At 48.4% G+C, this 26,366-nt stretch overlaps 4 protein-coding genes across 4 annotated transcripts; 2 read left to right on the top strand and 2 right to left on the bottom strand.

Annotated features, from left to right (window-relative positions):
- Positions 1-12,210: 12,210 nt before the first annotated feature.
- LOC9663026 (probable protein phosphatase 2C 21) lies at positions 12,211-13,299 on the bottom strand. The gene has a single exon (XM_002987307.2). The coding sequence runs from the start codon at positions 13,254-13,256 to the stop codon at positions 12,249-12,251; it is 1,008 nt and encodes a 335-aa protein (XP_002987353.2). The 5' UTR covers positions 13,257-13,299; the 3' UTR covers positions 12,211-12,248.
- A 23-nt stretch (positions 13,300-13,322) lies between these two features.
- LOC9663027 (pentatricopeptide repeat-containing protein At4g39530) lies at positions 13,323-15,622 on the bottom strand. Its single transcript, XM_002987308.2, has 4 exons — positions 15,518-15,622; positions 15,401-15,462; positions 15,293-15,345; positions 13,323-15,236 (listed from the first exon to the last, which is right to left on the bottom strand). The coding sequence occupies exon 4, from the start codon at positions 15,117-15,119 to the stop codon at positions 13,323-13,325; it is 1,797 nt and encodes a 598-aa protein (XP_002987354.2). The 5' UTR covers positions 15,120-15,236; positions 15,293-15,345; positions 15,401-15,462; positions 15,518-15,622.
- Positions 15,623-15,642: 20 nt separating this feature from the next.
- On the top strand, positions 15,643-18,992 carry LOC112341273 (pentatricopeptide repeat-containing protein At3g22470, mitochondrial-like). The gene is made up of 3 exons (XM_024661165.1): positions 15,643-18,504; positions 18,756-18,814; positions 18,920-18,992. The coding sequence occupies exons 1-3, from the start codon at positions 15,643-15,645 to the stop codon at positions 18,990-18,992; spliced, it is 2,994 nt and encodes a 997-aa protein (XP_024516933.1).
- Positions 18,709-26,366, top strand: LOC9658107 (lysine-specific demethylase 5D). The gene is made up of 31 exons (XM_002987255.2): positions 18,709-20,403; positions 20,453-20,510; positions 20,568-20,690; positions 20,740-20,797; positions 20,847-20,983; positions 21,036-21,191; positions 21,242-21,328; positions 21,386-21,526; positions 21,575-21,913; positions 21,961-22,029; positions 22,087-22,182; positions 22,235-22,333; positions 22,382-22,498; positions 22,551-22,758; positions 22,811-22,875; positions 22,927-22,985; positions 23,047-23,166; positions 23,218-23,377; positions 23,431-23,781; positions 23,830-24,018; positions 24,073-24,134; positions 24,193-24,268; positions 24,348-24,488; positions 24,544-24,677; positions 24,731-24,860; positions 24,913-24,986; positions 25,041-25,179; positions 25,230-25,376; positions 25,423-25,518; positions 25,569-25,664; positions 25,721-26,366. Exons 1-31 carry the CDS (start codon positions 19,049-19,051, stop codon positions 26,270-26,272), a joined length of 5,634 nt encoding a protein of 1,877 aa, XP_002987301.2. The 5' UTR covers positions 18,709-19,048; the 3' UTR covers positions 26,273-26,366.

The following is a 26,366-nucleotide window of genomic DNA, read 5'->3' on the forward strand; positions in this document are numbered from 1 at the left end:
CTAGATTAGATTTGAATCTCCTAGGAAGATCTTGTGTGGACTTTTTCCTCCCAGTCCAGAGAGTCCAGGAGTTTTCACTGGCGACCACAGTGGGATAGAGCAGATCAAGACGATCATTTCCCCCAAAACTTCAAGGAAAACGGACCAAAGACGCTCAAGAAAATGGCATAGGAAGAAAAAGCCCCAAAAATCAAGAAAAACAAGACCGTAAAACAAAAACGGTGGAAGAGCATGAAGGAATGAAGAAACAAATGGAGCGTAAGACCAAAAGATGAAGAACACTTGAAGATTGAAGCCACCCAAGTTGTGGAAAACTTGGAGCGTACGCGTAACTGTTTTTGGCGAGAGGTTGAAGAAAGCGAATATTCCAAGAATCTGCGAGAAGGAAACGACCAAGGGAAAATTCTAGCGGCTGGAGATGGAGGAAAAATGAAAAAGCACGACTGCCCATTTGGAGACACAAGCTGTACAAGATATGAGGACTACCTTTTGTGTGGTTTCAGAAATTGTGCAAAACCGTACAAGCAATGCTATCCAAAATGGCGATATGACACTTGCAAGCAAGCAAAAGCTAGACTCCGAATCAAGGATGAAAATGCCACAGCGGGGGAGAGAAGAAAACGAGAAGAAATAGCCCAAGAAAACGACACTAAAAAGAGAGACGATAGTTTAGAACAAGCAGCGAAACAAAGCTTTAGTTGCTTACAAAAACTTCAAGAAACGATTCTGCGACTCTTCTACAAATTGTCTAGCAAATAGAAAGGATGCAAAAATGAGGAAATGTTGAAAGAAAAATATGTTTACTTCGATTTCTTTGCAACTCGAAGAATCCTGACTTGGGTGTATCGCGGACACCTCTTTCAACAAACAATTGTTGAATTCCTAGGCATACACAAACATGAAACTTTTCAACCATTAACGCTTGCTTTCAACACTGATTTGACGAGAGTCATAGCAGCAACAGAGTGTGGAACCTTTGAACCACAAGTCTGATGGTTTGTGGATACTCTTAGATTTAGAGATTTCGAAGAGAACGCGGAATTACTTTACCGACTTCTTCAAAGTCCTCTTCGTGTAACGCTACCAACAAGCACTCTTATCGAACTATATACTATAGCATATTGGCACCGTTTAGGACAGACGAGAATAGCTGGGGAATTAAGAAATCAAGGCCATCAACAAAATCAAATTCGGAATTCGAGATTAAGAAACCGACGGGACCCTGAACTTGAGTCAAGTTCAAGGGAATGACTTGGAAACTCGAGGATAACAAGTCGAAGGAGGAGAAATATAAGACAAGATCACAATAGGCCAAGCTTAAATACAGTACCAAACTTCAACTTTGACACTGAGGTCCAACGCCGAAACCCTAGCTTAGAGCAACATATCACTCGCAACCAACAAGGAAGAGTGCGTCCAAGCAGTCTCAACATTTTGAGGAGTATTTTAGGAGATCCTGCATCAAGGATTCAAACTTATAACCCCTTGGGAAGTTCGTGAAGCGATTGACTCTGATCGTGAAAGAGATACGACTGAGGGAAGTAGAACACCACCGGCAAGAACAGCATCAGGGAAATGCACCATCACGAAATTGATCATAGAGAAAATTGCGCTGGATAAACCCGCGCACACATAGGCTTAAAGCAGCAAGAATCTGTTGGAAACTATATTGTGACATGTGAACGTCATTAGAGACTAGAAACATACGAGAATTAGGACATTAAAATACAACTACTGCTGTATTAAGCATTTTCAAATACTACCAACGACTGGGAAACACAAACACTCATAGTGAGAGCTCGCATTCCAGTACGACCAACATATTGTAAGAAATCAAAACAATTGTTCAAGAATTTAGATAAGATTGAACTCCTAAAGAGAGTTGCAATCGTTTGCATACCTGCTCGATCCCAAACTTGGAGAGTAGCACCAAATATCACTAGCGAACAGCTACATCAATCAATTTATAACACAACCGACCTCCTTCCACAAACAAAATCGTACTTATTTACACCACCAGCTTTATCAAATACAAGACCTTTTCTGAGCTAGACACAGGAAAGTGACCTCGAGAAGAAACTCGGGAAGAATCGAGAAAGAAAAACTCGATTGAAGACTCAAGACACAAGAGCTTGACTTCGTATTTATACAACAAAACCAAACTTGCAGAAGACTCAAGACACAAGAGCTTGACTTTGCATTTATACTACAAAATCAAAACTTGCAACAGACTCAAGATGTAAGAGCTTGACTTTGCAATCTATGAAGAACAACATTTGAGTCAAGACAACTTAGGCAAAACATAAATTCAGGAAACTTACCTCAACATTCACGTTGAGAAGACTCAGCAAATTGAATGTACAAACACAAACCAGACCCAATCAAGATCCGGGAAAGAGATCTTCGACAAAAGAATCGAGAAGTGAAAAAGGAAGGGATAGAAAAAGAGAAATTAGAACAACAACAACAACAAATTTTAGAAACGATATTAGAGAAGTACGACAAGGAGGATAAAGAGATTCAAGTTGCCGAGTCGAGCAACCCAGTTAAAGATAACAAAGAACAAAATCTCGAAGACGCCCCAGAGTTTGAGGCATTTGAAGAAGCAGAATACATAGCACCAAAGTTTTACTTAAATCCAGACTCACCAGAACAACAATTTCACCAACAAAGTCTACAACTTCAAATGGCAATCATCAACCCAGCAATAGCCATAGGGAACATAATTTCTTATCCCATTTTTACTGGTGGAAAAACTGAAGATGCAAACCAGCATCTTAAATAATTTGATCAAATTGTAAAGATGAACAAACAGGAAATGCATCGAGAAATACTTTTCCCATACACACTTAAGGGAAAAGCCCTCGATTGGCATAATACACTTGATGATGCTTTAACCCATGATGAAAAGGTCACACAATTCAAGGAGCAATTCCAGACCGATGGAACTCCAGAAGAACACTATGAGATCATCAAAAACTTTAAGCAAAAATCACGTGAAGGAATTCAAGATTACACTCGAAGATTTAAGTTTCATGCAAAGCGCTGCAAGGATTTGATAATAGATAAAGGAAAGAGCTTATCCTATATCCAAGGACTCAAAGAAATCTATAGAAACATGGTAGCAATTGCTGCTGCAACAGAGAATCCAAATGATGAAAGTGTTGATACACTCTCCAAAGAAATCCTCACATTGGAAAAGAGATTCAAGCAATTCACAAAAGCTATACCTTCACAAACCGATGACGGTTCAGATGATGAAGAAGAGGAAGAAATACGCATTAAGACAAAGAAGAAAACACCAAAAGACCAAGACTTGAAGGATATAATCAGGAAAATCTCACAAACCGAACTCAAAGCAGGAGTGTGGTGTACAAAGTGTAAAAACGAGGGACATACATATTCGGAATGCAAGTTACAGCTTCCAAAGTGTCAAATTTGTGAAAGAGAAGGCCATATAGCCAAGAAATGCCGATACAGGAATACAATGGAAGTTTCAAGAATCGAGAATGCTCCTCGACAAGAGCCCAATCCTCAATATCAAGGAAACTGGAATCAAAACGCGCGACCACCACGAAATCAACCTCCAAGATATAACAATTATTATCAACGTGATGATAATTTGTATAATCAAAGACAAAACTATTACCAGCGAGACAATAGCAACTACAATAGAATGCCCCCTCAAGATCAAAGACCAAACAACTATACTGGAAATTATGGAAGAAACTACAATACATATCAGCAACGTGATGGACCTCAGGACAACTATCAACGTCCTCCCCCACGAAATTACAATTATGATCAAGAACCATATCGGAATTATAATCAAAGACCACCCCAAGCTCAAGGTTACAACTACAACCAGCAACCTGCACCGCAGCAAGATAATCATCCCCAACAACCTTACCAAAATGCAAATCGCGAAAATAACCAAGGAGTAAACAATTAGGCTCCAAGGCCAAGACCACCAGCAGCACGAAATGTTGAGGTGGAAATTGACGAACCACAAACTTTTGAAGAACCAGCAATACGAACTATCACGAGACAACAATACAAGTCTCAGCAACCAGATAATCTGGAAGAACAAGATTACAATGATGAAGTTGAAATTATCCCAGAAATCGAATGGAAGAAAAGCAAGAAAATACTTAAAGCAATTCAAGCTGAATTGCAAGCACAAGATCCAGAAACAATCAAAGAACATGACAAACAATTAAACAATCAAGAAACAAGAAGTTTTACCCAAGAGGAGCTGGCACCTGTTCAGCAGAAAGAAAACTTTCATGTGGAAGAGCAAGCTGAAGCAAGGTTGAAGCAAAACCTGGTGGAAGATGAACAGCCTGATCAGATTGAGCAACCAGCAGAAGAAGACGAAGACCTGCAGTGGATAAAGGAGTTTCAGATGCAGGAACTTGAGGTGGTGCTTCCGAAGTTTTGTGAGCAGACGGAGCAGAAGAAAAATTCAGTGCCAGAGTTTGACGTGCAACAGGCAGCAGCTGGTCAAGCTGGCTTGGAGCAGAAAGCTGTTGTGAAGAAGAAAGAAGAAGATGTTAGACAACAAAGAGGTGTAGAAGTTCAGAACCTTGTAGAGCAGCCATCAAGAGGAGCCGTATACCCAGGCCAAAGTTTGAACTTGAAGGTGGTTGGTTTGAAGTTGGTGAAGAGACGAGGAAGTGTGTTTCTCAGGTTCTGGTGGGACAGAGGCAAGCTGGTTTCATCCTTTGTAGCTCTGTAGGAGTAGAGGAAGTAAGTAGTAAAGCAGCAAAACTGAAAGCCGTCCAGGAGAAGTCGTGGCTGTTTCAAGTCGGATGTTTAAAGTTTCGAGAAGAGGCGTTTGTGCAACTGATCTCGGGAAGAAGCTGGTCAAATTCAGATCACAAGACTTTGAGGAAGCAGCTCAGACTTATGAAGAGGAGGAAGAGGAGGAGGAACCGCATGAGGGAACAACTACCCACAATGCAGCGATGGAGCAGTGACTGCGGGACGCAGCACAAGGCAGTCATGGGAGAGTGGAGAAGGGAGAAAAAGACAAGCTCGAGGATTCAAGCTTAGGAAAGTAAACTTGAGAGGTTCAAGGTTAGGACTGTATTCCTAACCTTGACGTGAGCAGTAGCGACTATAAAAGTAGGACTTAGAATGTTTTTAGACTGATCCCTAATACAAAATACATTGCAATACATCGTCATTCTGCCTATCTCTTTGGCTATTCACAGCAATGTCTTACTTACCCACCGCCTTCAAGGGATCAAAGGCGTGGGACTAGCACCTTCAAGCACATGTTCACAGTCTCTACTTGGCTTGGTTCAAGCAGGTAAGTGCATTCATTTTGTAGTGTAGTTTTAGAGTTAGGGACTAGATTAGATTTGAATCTCCTAGGAAGATCTCGTGTGGACGTTTTCCTCCCAGTCCAGAGAATCCAGGAGTTTTCACGCATCTGCCACGATGTTACTCTTCCCAGGCTTGTACAGGATTTCGCAATCAAACTCGGCTAAGGCATTGGCCCACCGACCCTGTTTCCCTCTTAAGTCGGGCTGTGACAAGAAGTGTTTCGTTGCCACATTGTTCGTGTAAAACTTGAAGTGTCTCCCAAGGTAGTGTCACCACTCCTTGAGCGCCTTGACCACCGCAAACAGTTCCTTCTCGTGGGCAGGCCACTTTCTTTGAGCCTTGTCCAACTTCTTCAAGAAGAACGCTACTGGATGGTTGTCTTGCTTCAAAACTACGCCCAACGCAAAGTTCGAAGCATCCGTTTCTACCTCAAAGTCCTTACCAAAGTCTGGTAATGCCAACACGGGAGCCTTCCTCAACTTCCCTTTGAGGTGGACGAATTCTGCTGTCTATACCATCTTCCCTTTTCTTGTTTGGTCCGTTAAGGGCAGGGCTACTTTCGAATAGTGTCTGATATACTTTCGATAGTAGTTGCATAGCCCCAGGAATGCCCTCAACTCGTGTACATTCGATGGTCGCTCCCATTCCTGGATTGCTTAGACCTTCTCCGGGTCCACCTTGAGCCCGTCCTAGCCCACCACATGCCCGAGAAACTTTACCTCTTGTTGAGCAAAGTCACATTTGCTCTTTTTAGCATACAGTTTGTGTTCCCTTAGTTTCTCAAACACCTTCACCAAGTGTTTGGCATGCTCGTTTAGTGTCTCGCTATAGATAAGGATGTCATCGATATAGACAACCACGAAGTGATCCAGATAGGGTACAAAGATGTGGTTCATCAGCGCCAAAAACGTTGTTGGCGCATTACATAGCCTGAAGGGCATCACCAAAAACTCAAAGCTCCCATACCTCGTTCGACAGGTTGTCTTCTCGACGTCTTCCTCGGCTACCCTGATTTGGTAGTATCCTGACCTTAGATCAATCCTCGAGAAGTATTTTGCCTTTCCCAACTTATCGAACATGTCCTCAATCCCTGGCAAAGGGTACTTGTTCTTCTTTGTATACTTGTTGAGCAACCGATAGTCTATGCATATGCGCATAGATCCATCTTTCTTTTTCACAAATAACACCGACGCCCCATACGGTGACTTGCTCAACCTAACATACCCTTTGTCCACCAACTCCTCTAGTTGGCACTTGAGCTCCTTGAGTTCTTTTTCGTTCAAACGATAGGGGGGACGAACCACCGCCTCAGCACCCTCGACTAGCTCAATCTTATGTTCTATCAGTCGTGTGGGGGACAACCCCACTGGTAGCTCCTCTAGCATGGTATCCTGGAATTGGTCCAACACCCGCTGGATCACTAAAGGTACTTCTTCTGTTCTTGTCTTTTTGTCACTCTTCACTGAGAGTAAGCACAAAAATGCTACCTTAGTTCCTTTAGTGAATTGTCCTCTCATGGACACCAGGTTTAAGTAGGAAACTTTGGCCTTGCTTTGCCCTACCTTTAGATCCTACGCCTCCACCCTAGATCTTCTTCCTTGGGCATTCGCGAGTACCACAAGGTTTCTACCTTGTCCATGCAGGGCTACCACGAACCGATTGGACCAATCCATTCCGAAGATCACTTCAAATCCCGCCATGTCCAACACGGTGAAATCCATGTCCACCTTCCAAGTCCATATCCCCACTTCCAAGTCGCACGGATCCTCGCCTTCATCATTTCCCAAGTGGCCACCGGTCCTTCGTTGGCCTCTGTCGTTCTCCACCAAGACTTGGCATTATCTGCCAAGTATAGTTTTGCACATGGGACCTTCTCCGAGCTTGGTAACCGCAATGTTCGGAAGTAGTCCTCCATATCATAAAACCAGTCCTCCACCACCTTATAGTCATTCACTCCCTTGAAGACCGGTGAGGGCTTTGATTTGTACTTGGGAACTGCCTAAGGGACTGATTCCACTTCGGTCTGCTCAACCTTATCTAGTTTTGCCTCAGTCCCTACCGAAAGGTCCACACCTTCTACGTTGCCAGCATCTGCAGTCTTTCTCTTTTTCTTCCGCTTCTCGTCACGCTTTAGCTTGCGTACGAGAGTCTCCAGCAGGGCATTGGTCTGTGCCAATTGTCCTTCTAGAACGTCCAATCGAGCCTTGGACGACCGAACCTCGCCACCAGACTCCTGTTTGGAAGTTTCCTCACTGGAGTCCTCCTCATGCAAGGATTGCTCATCCATAGCCTCTTGTTCAACCGGAGGCTCTAGCTCTGGCGGAGGTTCTGTCTCCGCCTGGGTTCGCTTACGCCCTACCTTTGCCATCTCCCAGCAATCCGCCTCTATCCTTCACTAGAACTGAGGAAGAAGCTCCGATACCAAATTGTAAGCCACAAATTTTTCCTTTCCAATTTGCTAGCTTACCTCGTCTATCTGACCAACACTGCCTTGGCTTGTGCTAAGTTCCCTCGCCAAAGTTCTCGCCTATTGTACCAGCTCCTACTTGGTCCTACTTGGTTTTAGCTACTCACTGCATGAGCAATGGAGAGTTAGCCTTCCATCCGCGGATTCCCAAATCTCTCCCAATCCCCCTCCCCGGGTTAGACTGGACTTAAGGTTCGGCTACACTCCCCGCAGGCACAAGCAGCCAAGCACACCAAGCCTCTAGATTCCTAACACCCCTTGGTACCACAAGGCTTGATCATGGGACCCTCTAAATCCTAAGCCTTGGGTGCAACACTTGTGTAAACTCCTGAGTTTGGACTTCCCGGGAGGTCACCCAACCCAGTACTATTCAAACCCAAGAACGCTTAATTCCAAATATCCCAAGACCCTTAACCGATTGGAAAAGTGGGTGCACTCTTGTTCATGGGCACTTTCCCTCGATATTTAAACCCCATGGATCGTCTCTCGAGTCCTTCCCTTTGGTTGCTTACAATCCACCACGCTTCCCTGCAAGTTCACGCCCTCGTGAATGGAAGCTAGCCGCAACTCTCCCGAGAGCCTCGCTCTCTTGACACCCTACCCCTTGGGTCGAGCCCAGTGGGAGCAAACTGGACCAGCCAGATGTCAATCAATATGTGGTGTGATTCCACTAGCCAACCAACAGAGTCAGACCCGAGACCGCTCCAATACCAAATGTAAGCTCCTGAGTTTGGACTTCCTAGGAGGTCACCTAGCCCAGTACTATTCAAACCCAAGGACGCTTAACTCCAAATATCCCAAGACCCTTAACCGATTGGAAAAGTGGGTGCACTCTTGTTCATGGGCCCTTTCCCTCTATATTTAAACCCCATGGATCGTCTCTCGAGTCGTTCTCTTTGGTTGCTTACAATCCACCACGCTTCCCTGCAAGTTCACGCCCTCGTGAACGGAAGCTAGCCGCAACTCTCCCGAGAGCCTCGCTCTCTTGACACCCTACCCCTCGGGTCAAGCCCAGTGGGAGAAAACTGGACCAGCTAGATGTCAATCAATATGTGGTGTGATTCCCCTAACCAACCAACAAAGTCGGACCCGAGACCGCTCCGATACCAAATGTAAGCTCCTGAGTTTGGACTTCCCGGGAGGTCACCCAACCCAGTACTATTCAAACCCAAGGACGCTTAACTCCAAATATCCTAAGACCCTTAACCGATTGGAAAAGTGGGTGCACTTTTGTTCATGGGCCCTTTCCCTCTATATTTAAACCCCATGGATCGTCTTTCGAGTCATTCCCTTTGGTTGCTTACAACTTGCTTCGAGACATTGGGGTGAAACACCGTGGCCTAACAGCCCGGTATGGGTACCTCTACCCCCCCACTTCCATCCCGAAGGGAAGGCCCAAGCCCCTAGGAAGGGCGAGGACTAATGAGCCATAAGGTACTCAGGTGGGGCACCACTCCACATGAGCCGAGAGCACCGCAGATGGTTTCCCTTTCGGGAGCGGGAGCTGCTCTTGAGCACTTCCCTGGGTGGCCCCTCCGGCACCACCCAAGCCCATGCTCACTCCCACCCAAGGCCCCTCGGCCCCAGTCTCAACCTCAAGTCAGTTTGGAAGTACCACTGGAGAGTTCCTTCAAGACTGGTTCCTGGACCTCACTATCCCTACTATACTTTTGGAACCCCCTGCAGCCCCCCCCCCCCCCTGGGAGACACACGCTTTGGGCTTTCACCCCTTGACCCGTATTAGTATTTGGACTTAGTCTCAGATTCGATCTCGGACTCGATCTCGGACCCGACTTCGGATTCGGTCTTGGACTCGATCTCGGACTCGATCTCGGACCCGATCTCGAACTCAGCTTCGGACTCGGTCTCGGACCCGATTTGGATCTCGGACTCCGTCTCGAACTCGGTCTCGATCTCGGTCTCCAATTCGGCCTCGACTCGATCCTGGACTCTATCTCGAACTCGGTCTCAGAGTCGGTCTTGGACTCGATCTTCGACTCGGTCCCATCCGATGAACTCTTTGTCATTTCGGTCAAGCTTTCGGGGATCCTTTAGCCTATGACATCTCGGGGAGTCGATTCCTTACAAGGCTGTATGCTTGGGAGTTGCTCCATGGTTCGGTTCCGTCACTCCTTGGCTCCATGCTTGGGAGTTTGGCACCGTTCTTTCATTCAGTGGCCCAAGGCCCTGAACTGAGGGTTCCACACCACGTTCCTTTGGATGCGTGGCATGTGACATGTGGCATCTATCACATGGCACAAAGAGGGTTTAGGTTCCGCTTCGTAGTGTTATTCTATGGTAAATCACCATAAGATAAAGGGTAAAAACCACATGTGCTACAAGAACGACTTGAGAGACGGTCCATGGGGTTGAAATATAAAGGGAAAAGGCCCATGAATAAAAGTGCACCAATTGGTTAAGGGTCTTGGGATATTTAGGGTTAAGCATCCTTGGGTTTGAATAGTAATGGGCTGGGTGACCTGGGAAGTCCAAATTTAGGAGCTTACATTTCTTACATTTGGTATCAGAGAGGTCTCAGGTTCGACTCTGTTGGTTTGCTAGAGGAATCACACCACATGTTGATTGACATCTGGCTAGTCCAATTTGCTCCCGCGTGGCTCGACCCAAGGGGTAGGGTGTCAAGAGAGCTGCGGCTCTTAGCTTCCATTCACGAGGGCGTGAACTTGTAGAGAAGCGTGATGGATTGTAAGCAACCAAAAGGAATGACTTGAGAGATGATCTATGGGGTTCAAATATAGAGAGAAAGGGCCCATGAACAAAAGTGCACCCCCTTTTTGAATCGGTTAAGGGTCTTGGGATACTTGGGGTTAAGTGTCCTTGGATTTGAATAGTACTAGGCTGGGTGACCTCCTAGGAAGTCCATACTCAGAAGCTTATATATAAAACTTGGGCTTAGACCCAAGCTAGATGCAGAACAAAGGCTTATATATAAAACTTGGGCTTAGACCCAAGCTAGATGCAGAACAAAGGCGTGCACGCAAGTGAGAATTAGATTATGCCTTAGTTTAGTTAGCCATGTTTGACCTACCCACTATCCCTACTATCCTACTATACATTTAGAATCCTCTACAGTCCACCCCCCAAGAATTAGATTATGCCTTGCAAATTTGGACACAGGATGAATACTATTGTGTTCAAGACAATTTCTACATTCTATAGATATGCCAAATGAGCAAATGTGGATATTTTCCATAAATAGTATTTGGGACTGAAATGAGATTAATACAAATAGCATGATAATGAGGATGTTTAGCAAATACGGTAAACTATCATATAGCGAATATTGAGGGACTAATTTTAATATTGTAAGGGTTTTCAACACTAGCAAGTGCAAGCCAACAACATGAGTTTTTTGTCATTATATCAAATATGTTTGACTTAATGACAACTTAAAATTTCCTTCCTTAATGCCCTTCCGGTCTAACATGTTCTAACTAGTTTCTCAACTAGCTTGTGTGGAGACCATAAGACCCGAAGTCACATTTACAGCATTGCCCCCCCTCCCCCCCCCCCTCCCTTAGGGAAGATCAACGTCTTTATCAATGCATACTCCTGTCTATAGCACCACTAAAAAAACAACTTTAGAAAAAGTTCATAGTATTCATATTATATGAGAAATGCACTAACTTAAATAAGTAAAGGTAACCTTTTTATCTAATATGGATGCAGTACCAACTCAAACACCTTCCAGTTGTTGCCGACAAAGAAATGATTAATAGAGTTAGCCATTTGTTTTACTTTGGTTGTCACTCAATTTACAAAAGTGTAATACACCTTTGTTTGTAGGGACATAAAAAGAGAAGTCAACAAAGAGGCAACTATATACAGAGTTGCAAGTGGTGCATCAAGATTATGTAGTTGACTAATGATTATACTATGGCTTTAGGTTTTGTTTAATGATAGTTGTCAATAACATTATTGGTGGTTTTATAGGAGCTTCAGATTCTTATAATAGTTTATCATTGCCTAGTGGAAGCTCTAAATATTCCACTTGACTTATTATCATTTCTTAGAGGGGAGGATGGTATAAAGTTTGTAAATATACATATATTACATGTATAGGTAGTGCACTAATTATAATACTATAGCATATGAACCGTTTATTTGAGATTGAATCTAGTTCATTCATTTTTGTATATAAGTATAGGTTTAAACCCTAATTAATATACCTATTCCTATATCTTTAGCACTTACAATTGGAAAAAAAAATACATTTTTTAGTATATTATTTTATATTGTGCCTCCTTTTTATATATTTTATGTTTTGAAATCAATATATAGTGGCTTAACAAAATAAAGGTTTAATTATATATGGCATCATAGCCATATTTCTATTCCTCACAATTTTAAATTTAAAAAAAATAAAATCAATATTACGTAATTATATTTAATGCAAAACCCCAGTTAGAATCTTTAAACACGATGAAATCTAGCCGTGAGGACGCTTGAGCTGCACCACGACCACCGTCTTATTGTCTTCGACACTCATGGCTTGCATGCTATCACAAAAGAAAGCGAGCTGCATAGCCTGCCCATCACCACCGTGCCTAGATTCTTCTTGCTCAACCAGCCAATCGTGGACACTGGGACAAATGCTCTCGACGCAATCCCGGGGCACACCATCCGACGCTAGCACCAAAAACTCGCAGCCCCCATCCCGGAGATCAATTTCCACAATGTCGGGCAGAGCCACTACCGCCTGCTCGTCTCGTCCCAAACCAGCGTTGCTCTTCCATCGAAAATCCCCCAGAGATCGCGTCACCTGGAGTCCAATGGCGCCGACCTCGCCCCCGACGCTCACACCATTCAGCTGGATCCACTTGTTCTTCATGACGACCGCACCAGCCTTGCTCGCGCGCTCGGCATCGTCCGGCCGCGACTGGACATTGTGATCGATCGTCACTGGCACCGCCTTGTTGTCTCGCCAGATCATGCAATAGCTATCGCCGGCGTGAGCGATAACGAGCTTGTCATCGCGGATCAAGACGGCCACTGCGGTCGTCCCGTGAGACCCAGGCGATGTTCCCGTGATACTGTTCCAGGAATACAAAGGTGATGTGTTTTCGCGCTCGAGCCTCTCCAGCTCCTGGATTCCTGCCTTGGTTTGCATCTTCTCGTCCATCTCGAGGAAAACCTGGCGGAATCCAGAAGCAAAGTCGCCCTTTTGGTAGTGTGGATTGGCGACGAGGTGCCTGTGGAGATTCTGGGCGCAGAAGCGCGCCGCCGCGCAGCCGCCGTGGCCATCATAGACCGCAACGAAGGAGCTCTTGGCGTCCAGGTCGGGGATCACAGTGTAAACATCTTCCATTCGACGTTTTGCACCTTGAGTCGCTGCGGCACCCACCCTGATCCTGGAATTCTCCATCACCGCTTTGTGGACTCGATCTGGCTTCCAATTCTTGAACATGCCAAGCGGATCATTGTCTCGTCGTTGCATCCCCTAACCCTAATGTAGAGAAATAAAATCCTGTTTATAAACACAAGCATACCTTTTCTGCGCCACCTACGTGGCTTTGCTTGCCCGATTGAGAGCGTTTGTCACGCACTGGTAGTGGTTCATGCTTGGCCGGATTCCAAACCGGAATACCATCACACTCCATAGCCGATCACACTCGTCCACAAGGCCGGCATGGTTACACGCTGCCAGCAGTGAAACGAAGGTGGCACCATCCGGCACAACTCCTTGCTCCACCATCAACCAAAACATTTCCAAGCCTCGCACCGCCTCGCCTTGGCAGCCATAGCCGGCGATGAGAGCGTTCCAAGTGATGAGCCCCGGCCGAGTTCCGGAATCAAACACGAGCTGTGCGTCGGCCATGCCGGATCCTCCACACCCCGCGTAGAAACTCACCAAGCAAGTCACCAGCGCCGGCGTGCTCGCCTCCCATCCAGACCGGCACAGCTCGCCGTGGATGGCCTTTCCGTCTTTCAAAGCTCCCACACTCCCGCAAGCCTTGAGTACCGCCACCAAAGTTTGGGCGTCTGGCCTTCCTAGATCCCGAAGTTGGCTCCTCAAGACCTCCATGGCGAGCTCTCCTTGGGCATTCTCCACACAGCCAAGAACAAGGCAAGTGAGCGTCACGGAGTCGCGAGCTTTCATCCGGGTATAGACCGCAAGAGCGTCGGCCAAGCTCCCGCATTTGACATACATCTCGATCAAGCTGTTGTCCACGTATATGTCCCGCTCGAATCTAGGAGCCGCGGCAGCAGCAGCATGGATCGCCATTCCTCTCTCCAGCGACACCATTTTCACGCTACTTCCATCTCCAATGGTGGCGACGCCTTGTTCTTGGGCCGCGATGGCCGAGCATGCTAGCAACGCCGCGACGACGATCGCCCCAGTGAGTGTTTGAGCACGATGCATCGAATCAACGAAGAAGTCTAGAGCAAGTTCCCAGTGGCCGCTGTCCACGCAACCACGCACCAGCGCAGTCCACGATGCGGGGGTGGCGGCGCCGCCATGGCTGTGCGCGTGGTAGGCTTCACAGACTCTACCACACGTCGCGTAGAGCTTGACAAGGGTGGCGGCGACGCCGGCGTGAGTGTCGCAGCCGCGAGCTCGAGCGAGGCTGTGGATCGCCATGCCGGTTTCCAACTTCCAATTCCAATCGCCATGCCAACACGAGCAAGCCTTGAGCGCGGCCGCGAATGTGAGCTCGTTTGGAGCGCAACTGGAGTGTAGCATCCGCTGGAAGAGCTCCAGCGCTGCCATAGGCTGGCCATTGTCCGCGTAGCCCGTGATCAATGCCGTCCACGACACGACCGTGCGCGAGGGCGATGGCATCACCTCGAAAACTCTGGTCGCATCGGCCGTGCTCCCACACTTGGCATACAAATCCACCAAGCACGTCGCCACGAACACATTCCAGGGATGGAACTCCTCCCAGTGCGCGTGGATCGCCATGCCCTTCTCCAGCACCTCCAGCTTCGTCTTGATACCGCGCTCTCTACTCGCGCAGCTCGCGCAAGCCTTGAGCGCCGCCACCATCGCTCGCGAATCCGGGCGGCAGCCCTCGGCGAGCATGGCCTGGAAGAGCTCCAGCGCCAAATCGCCCTCGCCCGCCTGCGCGTGGCCCAGTACCAGCGCCGTCCAAGGCACCAGATTAGACCGAGAGGGCGGCATTCCCTCAAACACCCTGCGCGCATTGTCCATCCTCGCGCACCGCGCATACGCCACCGCTAGCGTGCTCGCCACGAACGTATTGGATTCCTGCCCTGATTCCACCGCCAAGGCGTGGATTCTCCGGCACTCGCCCACATCGGCACACTTCTTGAGAGCATCCACCAGCACGGTGGCCATGAAAGAGCGTTCTTTCTATTCGATGTGGAAGGGTTTTTACACTCTCCTCTCCTAGCTTATCTCTCCACCTGGAAGAACAAGAGCTTATCTTGCGTTGTCTTTGAGGCTTCTCTCCACCTGGAAGAACAAGAATGCGAATCAAAACGATGCCTTGACACATTGTGCTCGCAAACCTCGTTTTTTATGCTCCGCAAGTTCTCAGCTATGGCGTCTTTGCCTTGGGCGCCTGCGAAAAATTCGGTTGTGAGCGAGGATACTACCAAGGCTAGCTAGAGCTTGACCTTTCTGTGCCAATTCTTCCATGGCTTTGGACGATCGCACGGCAAATCTCTGGAACGCGACGCTGATGAATGGGGCAAGGGAGATTTAGCGAGCTCGAGCTTCCAATCGATCCTTACCTATTGGACAGCCGCTCTACCAGGAGCTCATTCAAGACGTACTGGAAGGCGCGCCCAAAAATTCCCATGAATCTCCTCTCGCTAACAATCTAGGGCACCAGTAGCCTAGGGTTCTTCGTGTATGGATGCGTCGTCTGTTATGGCGGTGGAGGACGACGACGCCGATTCTGATCCAGCCGCGGCAATGCGGCCTGCGATCCTTGTGCTGCTCCTCTCCCGCTGCCGCGCAGGATCACAGGGAGGATACGGATGAGATTGACAAGGTATGCTCCATTCTCTTCCGTGGCGGCGGATTATCCCCGGCATGGCGATCGGAGCTCAAGTCCCTCAATCTCGACTTGCGGCCTCAGCTAGTGGCTTCGGTGCTCCAGCGATCGACCGATGTGGGACTCTTGTCTTGCTTCTTCCAGTGGGCACAGCGGCAAGAGAGGTTCCAGCACGAGCCAGCCGCCTATGAGGCAATGCTGGAGGTCTTGGCTCTTGATCGAGATCGCGGGCAGCTGCTGGATTGGCTGCTGGATCAAGTGATCCTCAAGTGCCGGAACACGGGCTCCAGTCTCGTGGATTCTTTGCTTCGCGCTTACATGGGGGCTGGAAGCGCTGCGCGGGCTATGGAAGCTTTCACGAGGCTGGCCAGAGTTTTCAAGCCCAACATCACTCTTTGCAACGCTTTCCTTGGATTGCTGCTCGAAGCCGACGAGTATGCGCTCGCAAGCCAAGTTCTACACTTCATGATGCTCCACAGCTGCTATCCAGAAGATGGCACCTTCCGGCTCCTCATGGCTGCTGCAGCTCCCACCAAGGCCTTCGAGCTCTTCCAGAGCGCTATAGAGATTGGAAGAGTTCCTTCCTTCGGCCTCAATCGCCCGCTGCTCGAGTTCGTGTGCCGGGCCGCCACCGCCGACCAGGTTTGCAGGGTGGCGCATATCATCACCGACGGTAGCTTCTACTCGGACCTGGTGACTTGCAACTCTATCCTGAATGGCTTCCGGCTGGCTGGCAAATGCGACGACGCTTACGAGTTCTTCCAGACCGTGAGGGCCAAAGGATGCAATCCCGACGACATTAGCTACCGGATCCTCGTGCTGGCACATTGCCGAGCGGGAAGCATGGAGCGAGCTCTGGAGCTTTTCAAGACAATGCAAAGCATCGCATGCCTGGATGTCAAGACTTGCAACATCGTGGTGGACTCGCTGTGCAAGGGTGGTCTCGTGGACGATGCGGCGGAGCTCGTCCATGGCATGATGGACAAAGGGCCTTACCCCGACACTGTGACGTGCAACAGCCTCCTCGACGGCCTGTTCAAGGTGAACAAGGTGGAGCACGCCATGAAGCTGTACGAGAAGATGAGCCGGAGCTTCGTTAAGGCCGACGCTTTTACGTACAACATTCTTCTCCACGGGCTTTGCAAGGGCGGGAGGATTCAAGAGGCTTGCCAGAAGCTCTCGGCGGCACTGCGAGACCGAGAAGCACCGGTGCGGCACGAGCTACTCTATGAGGCTCTCATTGGTGGCCTGTGCAAGGTCGGAAAATACGACCACGCCATGGCGGTGTTTCGAAAGATGAAGCTGCCCAGCTCCATGTCCTACAACATTGTCATCGCTGCTTGCGTGAAGCGGGGCAGAAACGAAGCGGCAGTGGAGCTGTTTCGAGAGATGAAAGTCAAGAAGCGCGTCCCGGACATCTTCACTTTCAACACCGTGATCCAGTCCCTGTCCAAAGCTGGGAAGTTCAAGGAAGCTCTGGACATTGTGGACGAGATGGTGTGGCTCCAGTGCTCACCAAACGAGTTGACTTTCGGGCTTCTCGTGCACGGTTTGTGCAAAGCCAAGCGGGCCCTCGAGGCCGAGAGTGTGCTCGAGGTCATGGACAGGGTCGGATGTGTCCCAGACGTTGTACTTCTCACGGCACTGATAAGCGGCCACCTGAAGGAAGGAAGGGTCGACGATGCGTCAAGGCTGTTCGAGAGGATGCTGAGCGGCGGCCAGAGGTGGAGCAAGCCAAACTTGCGAACTTTCAACATCATGATCCACGGGTTGTGCAAGGCAAACAAAGTTGGCGAGGCGGACGCGTTGGTGAGGCGGATGGAAGACGAGTGTGGCGTCGCTCCGGACGAGTTCACTTTCAACACGATCATCGATGGCCACTTCAAGGCCGGGGACAGCAAGGGAGCCTTGTCGCTGTTCAAGGAGATGGCGAGGCTGGGGCGGTGCCGCTGCAGTGTGACGCTCAACACGGTGGTCACTGGACTGTGCAAAGCTGGAGAGGTGGACAGGGCCGTGACACTTGTCCGGGACTCGGCCTCGGCACGCCAGGCAACCGTCTTCATGTACAATGTGGTGATCGACAAGTTTGCCAAGCTCGGACGGTTTGAGGCAAGCAAGCAGCTCTTCCAAGAAATGAGCCGGTTTGGTTGCCATCCCGACTCGGTGACGTTTACCATCCTCGTCTCCGAGTCGTGCAAGCAGCGGCGGATACACGAAGCTCTCGAGCTCGTCGAGCAGATGACCAAGAACAAGGGGTGCTCGTGGCCGACGCTCCCTTTCAACATGGTGTTCAATGCCTTGGCAAAGTCCGGGGAGATGGAAGCCGCGGGAAAGGTTCACCGGAGCATGAAGGTGGCAGGGATTGAATGCGACCTGGTGACTTACAACACGCTGCTCGACGGCTACTTTGGAGCTGGGCGAGCGCGATCGGCCGATGGCTACCGAGTTTTCGGCGAGCTTCTCCACAGCGGGTGTGCTCCAGACACTCTGTCGTTCAACGCGCTGCTGGGATGCTTGTGCTGCGATGGTAGATTGGAGGAGGCGGTGGCGAAGTTTTGGGGAGAGATGCGAGAGAGGAGAGAATGCTGGCCCGACGCTGTGACTCACGCTCTTCTCGTCCGCCAGTGCTGCAAGCAGCGAAACATCGAGCTAGCGTGTCGAATCGTGGACGAAATGCTCCATCGCGGCTTTGTTCCGACTCCAGGCATCGCCAGCATGCTCGTAAACTTGATCCAAAGTGGTAGCGATGATGCTCGCCATCGTCAGTGGCTGCAAAGCTTTCTTTCCTCCTCACAGAAAAGAGAGGACAGTCAAACAAGTGTGTGATTGACCACAGTCAATGGGTGATTGACTTTCATAGCGGTGGACGGTATCTTCTCTGGAATCATAGACGTCCCCTCTTCTTAGATTTTTATTTTAATTTTTTTTGTGTGGAGACTTTCGACCTTAGGGTTTCCCGTTCTGCTCGACAGGGGCCGGATGCGGCGCATCAGCTCGCGGTGATCGTGCTAGGCCTCGATTCGATTCGCCGGTAAGTCGGTGGCAGCAGGAAGTAGAGGTGGATTCTAGATCCCTGGGATGATCGGCCGGGAGTTCGCTTAGAAATCTCTCCGCCGCTGGATGAGAATGGGTGCAGGATTGTGAGGTTTAATCGGCAGCTAGCGAGAGCTATGGATCTGGGAGGTCCAGCCTCGCAAATCTCAGGGTAGGAAGGGGATTGACGCAGGGATTTGGGCTCGTTTAGCGGTGTGTAGAGGTTTCTTTTATGGCTAGAGGGAGAAAAGAGTTTCCTAGGAGTTACAACAAGAAAGAAGGCTGCTCTGGGCTTGGGCTCCCCGAGGCTCCGGTGTTTTACCCGACGGAGGAGGAGTTTAGCGATCCTCTCGAGTACATCGCACAGATTCGTCACTTGGCGGAGCCATACGGCCTGTGCAGGATAGTTCCTCCAAAGTTTTGGGATCCTCCGTTTGCGCTAGATCTCCAGTCCTTCTCCTTTCCGACCAAGCTTCAGGCTATACATCAGCTCCAAGAGAGGTCGGCGGCCTTAAATCCAGACACCTTTCGCTTCGAGTTCGACAGGTTTCTCGAGTCACAGGGGCGAGTTCTCGAGAGCTGGCCTCAGTTTTGCGGGGAAGAGCTTGACCTCTGTAAGGCTTACAACTGCGTCAAGCGGTATGGAGGCTATGAGAAGGTTATGGAGCAGCGGAAGTGGGGGGAAGTGCTGCGGATGGTGAAGCCGGACGTAAGTCCCGCCTCGTTTTCTACTGCTGCTCCTGCGAACCTGTGCCACCTTTACGAGAAACATCTGCTGGAATATGAGCGCCATCGTGCAGAAGGCTTGGCGAAACAGCCACCACAAGCAGTGCCCGAAGCAAGTGGTAACGTCGGGACTGGTGATGCAGTGGACGTGAAGATTGGTAGGAAGAGGTCGCTGGCTGAAGATGAAGTGAGTGCTTCGGTGGAGCCGCCAAAGCGAACTAAATCGGAAGATGAAGCCTCGATGCAGCAAAGGCTTGGGGACCAGTCTTGCGAGCAATGCCGTAGCGGAGCGCATGAGCAGCTTATGCTCAACTGTGACCTCTGTGATCGAGCGTGGCATATGTATTGCCTCTCCCCTCCTCTCTCGGAAATGCCCTCTGGAAGGTGGTACTGCCTCGACTGCGTTTCGTCCGAACAGGAAACATTCGGCTTCTCTCAAGGCAATCGGCACACCCTGGACTCTTTCCGACGGATGTGTGACCGGTTCAAGAAGAAGTGGTTTGGCGGGCGTCCCGTGACTTACTCTGATGTGGAAGAGCAGTTCTGGGAGATAGTCGAAAGATCCACAGGACCTGTTGAAGTGCTCTATGGAAGCGACCTCGATACGTCTGTGTATGGAAGTGGGTTTCCTCGTCCGAATGATGCTGTTCCGAAGTGGGCTAAGCAGGATTCGTGGGAAGCGCACGCAAACAGCCCGTGGAATCTAAATAACTTTCCTAAGCTTAATGGATCAATGCTCCGGCTGGTAAATGAGAACATACCAGGAGTTATTGTACCATGGCTGTACGTGGGAATGCTCTTCTCCTCGTTCTGCTGGCATTACGAAGATCATTGTTTCTACTCTGTGAATTACCTCCACTGGTATGCTAACTCGTTTTGTGTTCTCTGGGTACTGATTACTTCCCTGCAGGGGAGAGCCTAAATGCTGGTATAGTGTACCTGGCAGTGCTTACGACGCGTTTGAAGAGGTAGAGTCTTCCTTTTGGGTGTGATTGTGCAGATTAACGTTTTCTTCACTTGCACAGGTTATGCGGTCGACGTTCCCAGATTTATTTCATGCACAGCCGGACTTGCTCTTTCAACTGGTTACGATGCTAAATCCAGCAGTTTTGCGGGATAAAGGCGTGCCTGTGTGCACAACTTTGCAGGTAAGCTAGTGTTTCCAGTGGCTTTTTTCTTATTCCTTCTTGGTTTTAGGAGCCTGGAAATTTTGTCATCACCTTTCCACGGTCTTATCACGGAGGATTTAATCATGGTGAGACTGTTGTTGCTAGAAGTAGTACTGACTTTCTCCTTCGTTACAGGATTCAATTGCGCAGAAGCTGTCAATTTTGCTCCGCTGGACTGGATTCCGTTTGGAAGATTTAGCATCGAGCGCTATAGGTTCTTTCACAAAGCTGCTGTTCTTTCACACGAGGAGCTCCTTTGTGTCGTTGCCAAGGTGAGTGCGTTTTTATTTGCGTTCTATAGAAGCCTAAATGTTTGTGTCCTAGAACGAAGGGGCCGGAAAAGGTTGCTCCTGGATGCAAAATGAATTGATACGCATAACTTCCTTAGAGCGCAAGCTAAGAGAAGAGCTTTGGCAACGTGGAATGGTGAAAAGTTCGCGTATGCAACCGCGTGCGTACACTAATGTTGGCAAAGAAGAGGTCTGGTTCACTGAAATATATTTGACTCTTTCTTATATTTTGATGTGCAGGATGCCGAATGCATCATATGTCGTTATTATTTACATCTCTCGGCTGTGGTGTGCTCTTGTCGTCCTGGAAATGCCGTATGCCTGGAGGTAAGTAATACGGACTTTTAGCACTCAAAAGCTAATATTTCTGGTTTTTTGCTTCAGCACGCGGAGCAACTCTGCGAATGCAGCGCTGACAAAAAGTGCCTCCTTTATAGGCTTTCTTTGGCCGAGCTCGACGACATAGGATCAGAAATTTGCCACGTGAAGGAAGACAATAAAACCGACATTCTCCAGTGCAAAGAGGTACAAGAAGGCTGGCATTCGAGCTTGTGCATTGACTTGTTTTTATAGCTCAAGAGGAATGATATTTCCTTGATGCAACTTGCGAGCAATTGGATCTCCCGAGCTGCTTCTGCCAACTCGAAGGTCCCTTTGTTAGCTGATGTCGAGGATTTACTGCGGCAAGCGGAGCAGTTCTTGTGGGCAGGGCATGAGATGGACGAGGTTCGCCGACTGGAAAGTACTTTGGCTTTCAGGTATAACTGGGCAAAAGACGTTGCCGCATGTTATAATGCTGTGCAAGAGAGGCTTCACGATAGCAAAAGTGCTCGAGTCCTGCTGTCCCGGGTGAGCGATTTGGTGGCAGCAGATCCTTTACCCTGTGTCGAACCATATGCCTCAAAGCTCAAGGTACGCCTTCTTTCAACTCGGCAAACTAAAAATGTACGTATGTGCAGCCTTTTGTGCGGGATGGATGTAACTTACAAAAGCAAATTGGGATCCGTTTGTTGTCTTCCTCGCCAGACGTGGGTGACTAGACAAATGTCTATGTGTTTTTCTAGCATTTAACATTCCCGTTACAGGTCCGATCGCTGCAGAAGCTTCAGCATGAAATTCTTCGTCTGCCCTTCGACTTTCCCGAGGCGCAGAAGATGCAGGAAATCCTTACCACTGCTCAGGTCAGACAGTAGATTGTCTGCTGGATTTGACATTTTGTGTTTTGTGCTTCAGTTATGGTCTGAGAGAGTTCAGAGACTCCTTTCTACGGGAAAAGAAAGCCAGAAGCGAGAACTAGCCGATTTAAGTCAATTGCTTGAGTTGCAATCTGAGGTATCAATGTTTTCTCTTGAGTTCACGATTGTAATCACCAGCACGCAGGGTTTAAAGTTGTCCGTGATGGTTCCCGAGAAGCGTTTGTTGGACGTGGTGGTTAAGAAGGCGGAAAGCTGGCAACAACATGCAAGTGAGTTGCTCGAATGCAATCCACCTGTTCAGGTTTGTGGTGCTACTTTATGTTTGCTTTCTCTGATTTGAGCTTTCTAAATAGGAGCTTGAAGAAATTCTGTCCGAAGCAAGTGGATTACCAGTTAGACTACCTCAAGTTGACATACTCAGTAATTATCTTTTGGAAGCTCGATCCTGGTCTGAACGCGCTCAAGTCGCGCTAAAAACACTTCATGATCAAAGGGACTACGGTTCTGTAGTCGTAGTTCTGAAGGATTTGGTTGAAGCTAGCGAGTCCTTGCGAGCTCAGGGTTTGTTTTTGTCTTCGTCTTTGTTATAAAGCTCTTATACTTACTCTTCCAGTGGACGAACTGAGCACGGTGAAAATGGAGCTAAAGAGATTTTCCTGGATGGAGAAAGCATCTAACGTAATTTTTTTTTTCTTTCCTTGGACGTCCCTGACAGTTTTCTCTTTGTAGGCTTTAAGCTGCCGATCTCCGACTAGTGTCCTGGTCGAGCTTTCGGAAGAAGCGAATGGGTAAACCATTAATGCGTTTTGTTTACATTTCTTACGCTTTGGCTTCATATACATGTGCCAGGAATGAAGACTTGTTTTTAGAAGTTCGCAGCATTACGGGAGCAGCATTATCTTGGGAAGGAAAAGCCCGGGAAGCGCTGGGGCTGGGTGCAACTTACGATGTGTTCCTTGAGCTTGTTAGGTGAGCCCTTCTTGTTATGGCTTTCTGCTATATTGACACTTCGTTTTGCAGTGAATCCGAAACTATAAATGTAGCTTTAGCGTGCCTTCCCGATGTGAAGAATGTAGTCAACCGAGCAGATTCTTGGTTGCCCCGCGCATCCAATTTAGCAGACCTTTGCACGAAAGATTCTATGAAAACTGTGAAACTCATCGAACTCGGTACGCTAAAGGTACATGCATACTCTTATCATGTTTATCATCTACTTACTCTTTATTATTCCAGGAGCTAGTCTCTGAGATGGACTCCTCACCTATCCTACTTCCCGAGCTTAAAGTCCTCCGAACTTGCCTTCGAGATCTTGAAGAATGGAGCCATCAAGCAACCATTGTGCAGGACCCCGTGAGGGGGCTGTTAACTGGAAACGGAACTTCGGTTGACTTAGACTCGAATGATCGGGTCTCCTCCTACATGGCGGAACTTCGCGTGCAGTTATGCCGTTTGCACGAAATCGCAACTCAAGGTGTACCATACAATGTCGTCCTTGTACAGTTAGACGACGTACGAAATCTGGTAGATGCTGTAGAGTGGACACTAAAAGCTCTGGAGCTGCTTTTGCGTTGCCCTTCGATACAGGTACTACTACGTTTGTTGTTTTACAATGATACATTGCTCGTTTTGTAGGCTCTTGAAGTGCTGCTCGAGACCGGCAAAAAAATGGTTCTGGTGACACGAGACTCTTTTGTGTTTAAGTATCTGGAAAGAGCTAAAAACCGTGCCAAGACCTGGCATTCGAAAGTAACTTCGTTGATTGAGGACTTCGAAACTAAAGTCTCTCCCATTCTAATTGAGCAGTTGCTTCTGGAATCGAAGGTTGGTTTTCTATTCGGATTTACATTAACAATGTTTCACATGTGCAATTTGCAGGCATTAAAGATTGATTTTCGTTCGGAAGTTTCTCAAATTCAACAAGTTCTTGAAGACCACAGGTATATCTCGCTGATTGTAATTTGTGAAGCTCACGGAAACTTAACTGTTGTTTATCAGAGCCTGGCAGTCGGAAGTTCAAAAGGTATTTAATGGAACTTCCACTCTTTCCTTGCCAGAGCTGCTTTCCCTCCAGGTAAAAGAAATTAAGGAAACATTTTTTCTAGTTATTTACCTGGTTCCCTTCTACTCACTTCGGTTCTTGATTATTTCAGGAAGCAGGGGAAGCGAGTATAATTCAAAGTATGGAGGTAGACTTGTTAGATACGGAAATAGTAGGAGTTGGAGCGTGGTTAGTACGGTGCGAGGAAGTTGTAGGCACGGCACATAATAACCTTAGGGACGGTCTTCTTCAGGTGAAGTTCTGCATATAGGCGTTTGGATGTACTAATGCAATGTCTGTGTTGACAGCTTAAAAGGTCGGCAGATCACGCTCTTCGGATTGTTGGCCTGTCCAACAAAGAGATCAAAGGGTCCTGCGTATGCCAGGAAGCTGCAGATGAATCTGATAACACTTCTTTAAGCTGTGACAAATGTAGGGATAGGTAAGTTTTCACTGCTTCAAGAGTTTAGAATTCTAATCATACTGGTTGAGCAGGTTTCACGCGCGTTGCGTCGGCGTTACACAGTTTCAAACAATAACACAAAATCAAAGGCAATACGTGTGTCCGTTTTGTACAGCTATATCGTCTGGGGCAGTATTTTCAAAGGATGACGTGACCAGTAAGGTAGTGTATATCTGCCGATTGGATCTGGCCAAATCTTATTCTCAACTTTCAGATGTGTGCAACACAAAAGGCTACACTGTCTTCGCTAGTTGAGCTTGCAAATGCAGCTAAAGCACTACATTGCAGGTATAGTTTTTATCTTCTAGAAAGTAACCACAACCCGGTTTTTGCACGTAACAGGGTGGAAGAGGAGGATTTGGTTGAAAGTATCTTGGAATCTGTCTTTACGTGGCAGGAATGGGTACATAAAACTGTGACACCTATGCTAGCCAATGACAGACGAGAGGTGGATCTTCAAGTCCTTCGGTCCGCCTTAAAGGTAAGCCTGACTCGTCGACTTTTTCAAGATCTGATGGAAGTGTGTCGCAGGCAGCATGCATGATGCAAGTGTACGATGACGCAAGTGCCGAAGTGAAGCGTGCGGTTGCTGTGCGTGCTTGGCGCATACGCACCAAAAAGTTGCTGGACAGCGTTGAAAAGCCTTGTTTTCGTTCCATTTGCCGGGCTTTAGAAGAAGTAAGTCACTGGTTCTTAATTAGATTGTAACCCGCAGCCTGTGCAGGCAGTAGCCATGAGCGTCCCAACGGAAGACGGGTTGCTGCTCGACGTAAGAAGCCGAGAAGCAGAGGCGTCTGCCTGGGCCAATCGCGTTAAACAGGTAAGCTGTGGAAGCATCCACTGAATTTCAAGTATTAAGTTGCTATACAGGTGGTGGAAGACGGTGGAGTTACACCCCTGGAGGATGTGATGAGGCTCATCTCGAAAGCTGACGGGCTGCGTGTGACTGTGACGAAGGAGCTAACGGTATGAAGAATGGAATTTCTTTCGTTCTCTAAGCGGGATGAATGAATGCTTTTCAGGCATTGCGAGCAAGGAGCGTGCTGTATTGCATCTGCCGAAGGCCTTACGACGAGGCTCGAGCTATGATCGGGTGCGATCGCTGCGGCGAGTGGTACCACTTCAGCTGCATCAACCTCCCAGAGCCGGAGAGCAACGACGGCGACTGTGATGCTTGCCTGCGTGACGAGCTCGGGCCGAGCGGCGAGTTCTTCTGCCCGGCGTGCAAGAAAGTCGGCAAGACCAAAGAGCACATCCGCCTGCTCGATGGTGGCCGGGTGGTGGCAACGAGCACGAAACGCTGTAGCAGCAACGGTGGCAGCAGTGGTCGACGGCAGCGGCAGCGTCTTCGCCAGGATCACGAAGACGACATGGATTACAGGGAGGAGGAGGAAGAAGAGGAGGAGGAGGAGGAGGAAGAGGAGGAAGAGATCATCTTGGAGGAAGAAGAGTATGACGAGGGAGGGGGCGATGGAGGAGGGGGAGTTTTGGATAGCTCCTCCAAAGTAAGGCCATGTCGAAGGACCGCCGGCCAACACAGAGGCTTTGACAGTTTTGTGATGCTCACCAGATAGCCAGCCAGCTCCTCTAGCTAATAGGCTATTGTCATTCATTCTTTTGTATATTATATTAGCTCTAATTGGAAATAAGTCTAAACGTTATTTAGTC

The sequence above is a fragment of the Selaginella moellendorffii genome, unplaced genomic scaffold (assembly GCF_000143415.4).
Source record: "Selaginella moellendorffii unplaced genomic scaffold, v1.0 SELMOscaffold_80, whole genome shotgun sequence".
NCBI classification, from domain to species: domain Eukaryota; kingdom Viridiplantae; phylum Streptophyta; class Lycopodiopsida; order Selaginellales; family Selaginellaceae; genus Selaginella; species Selaginella moellendorffii.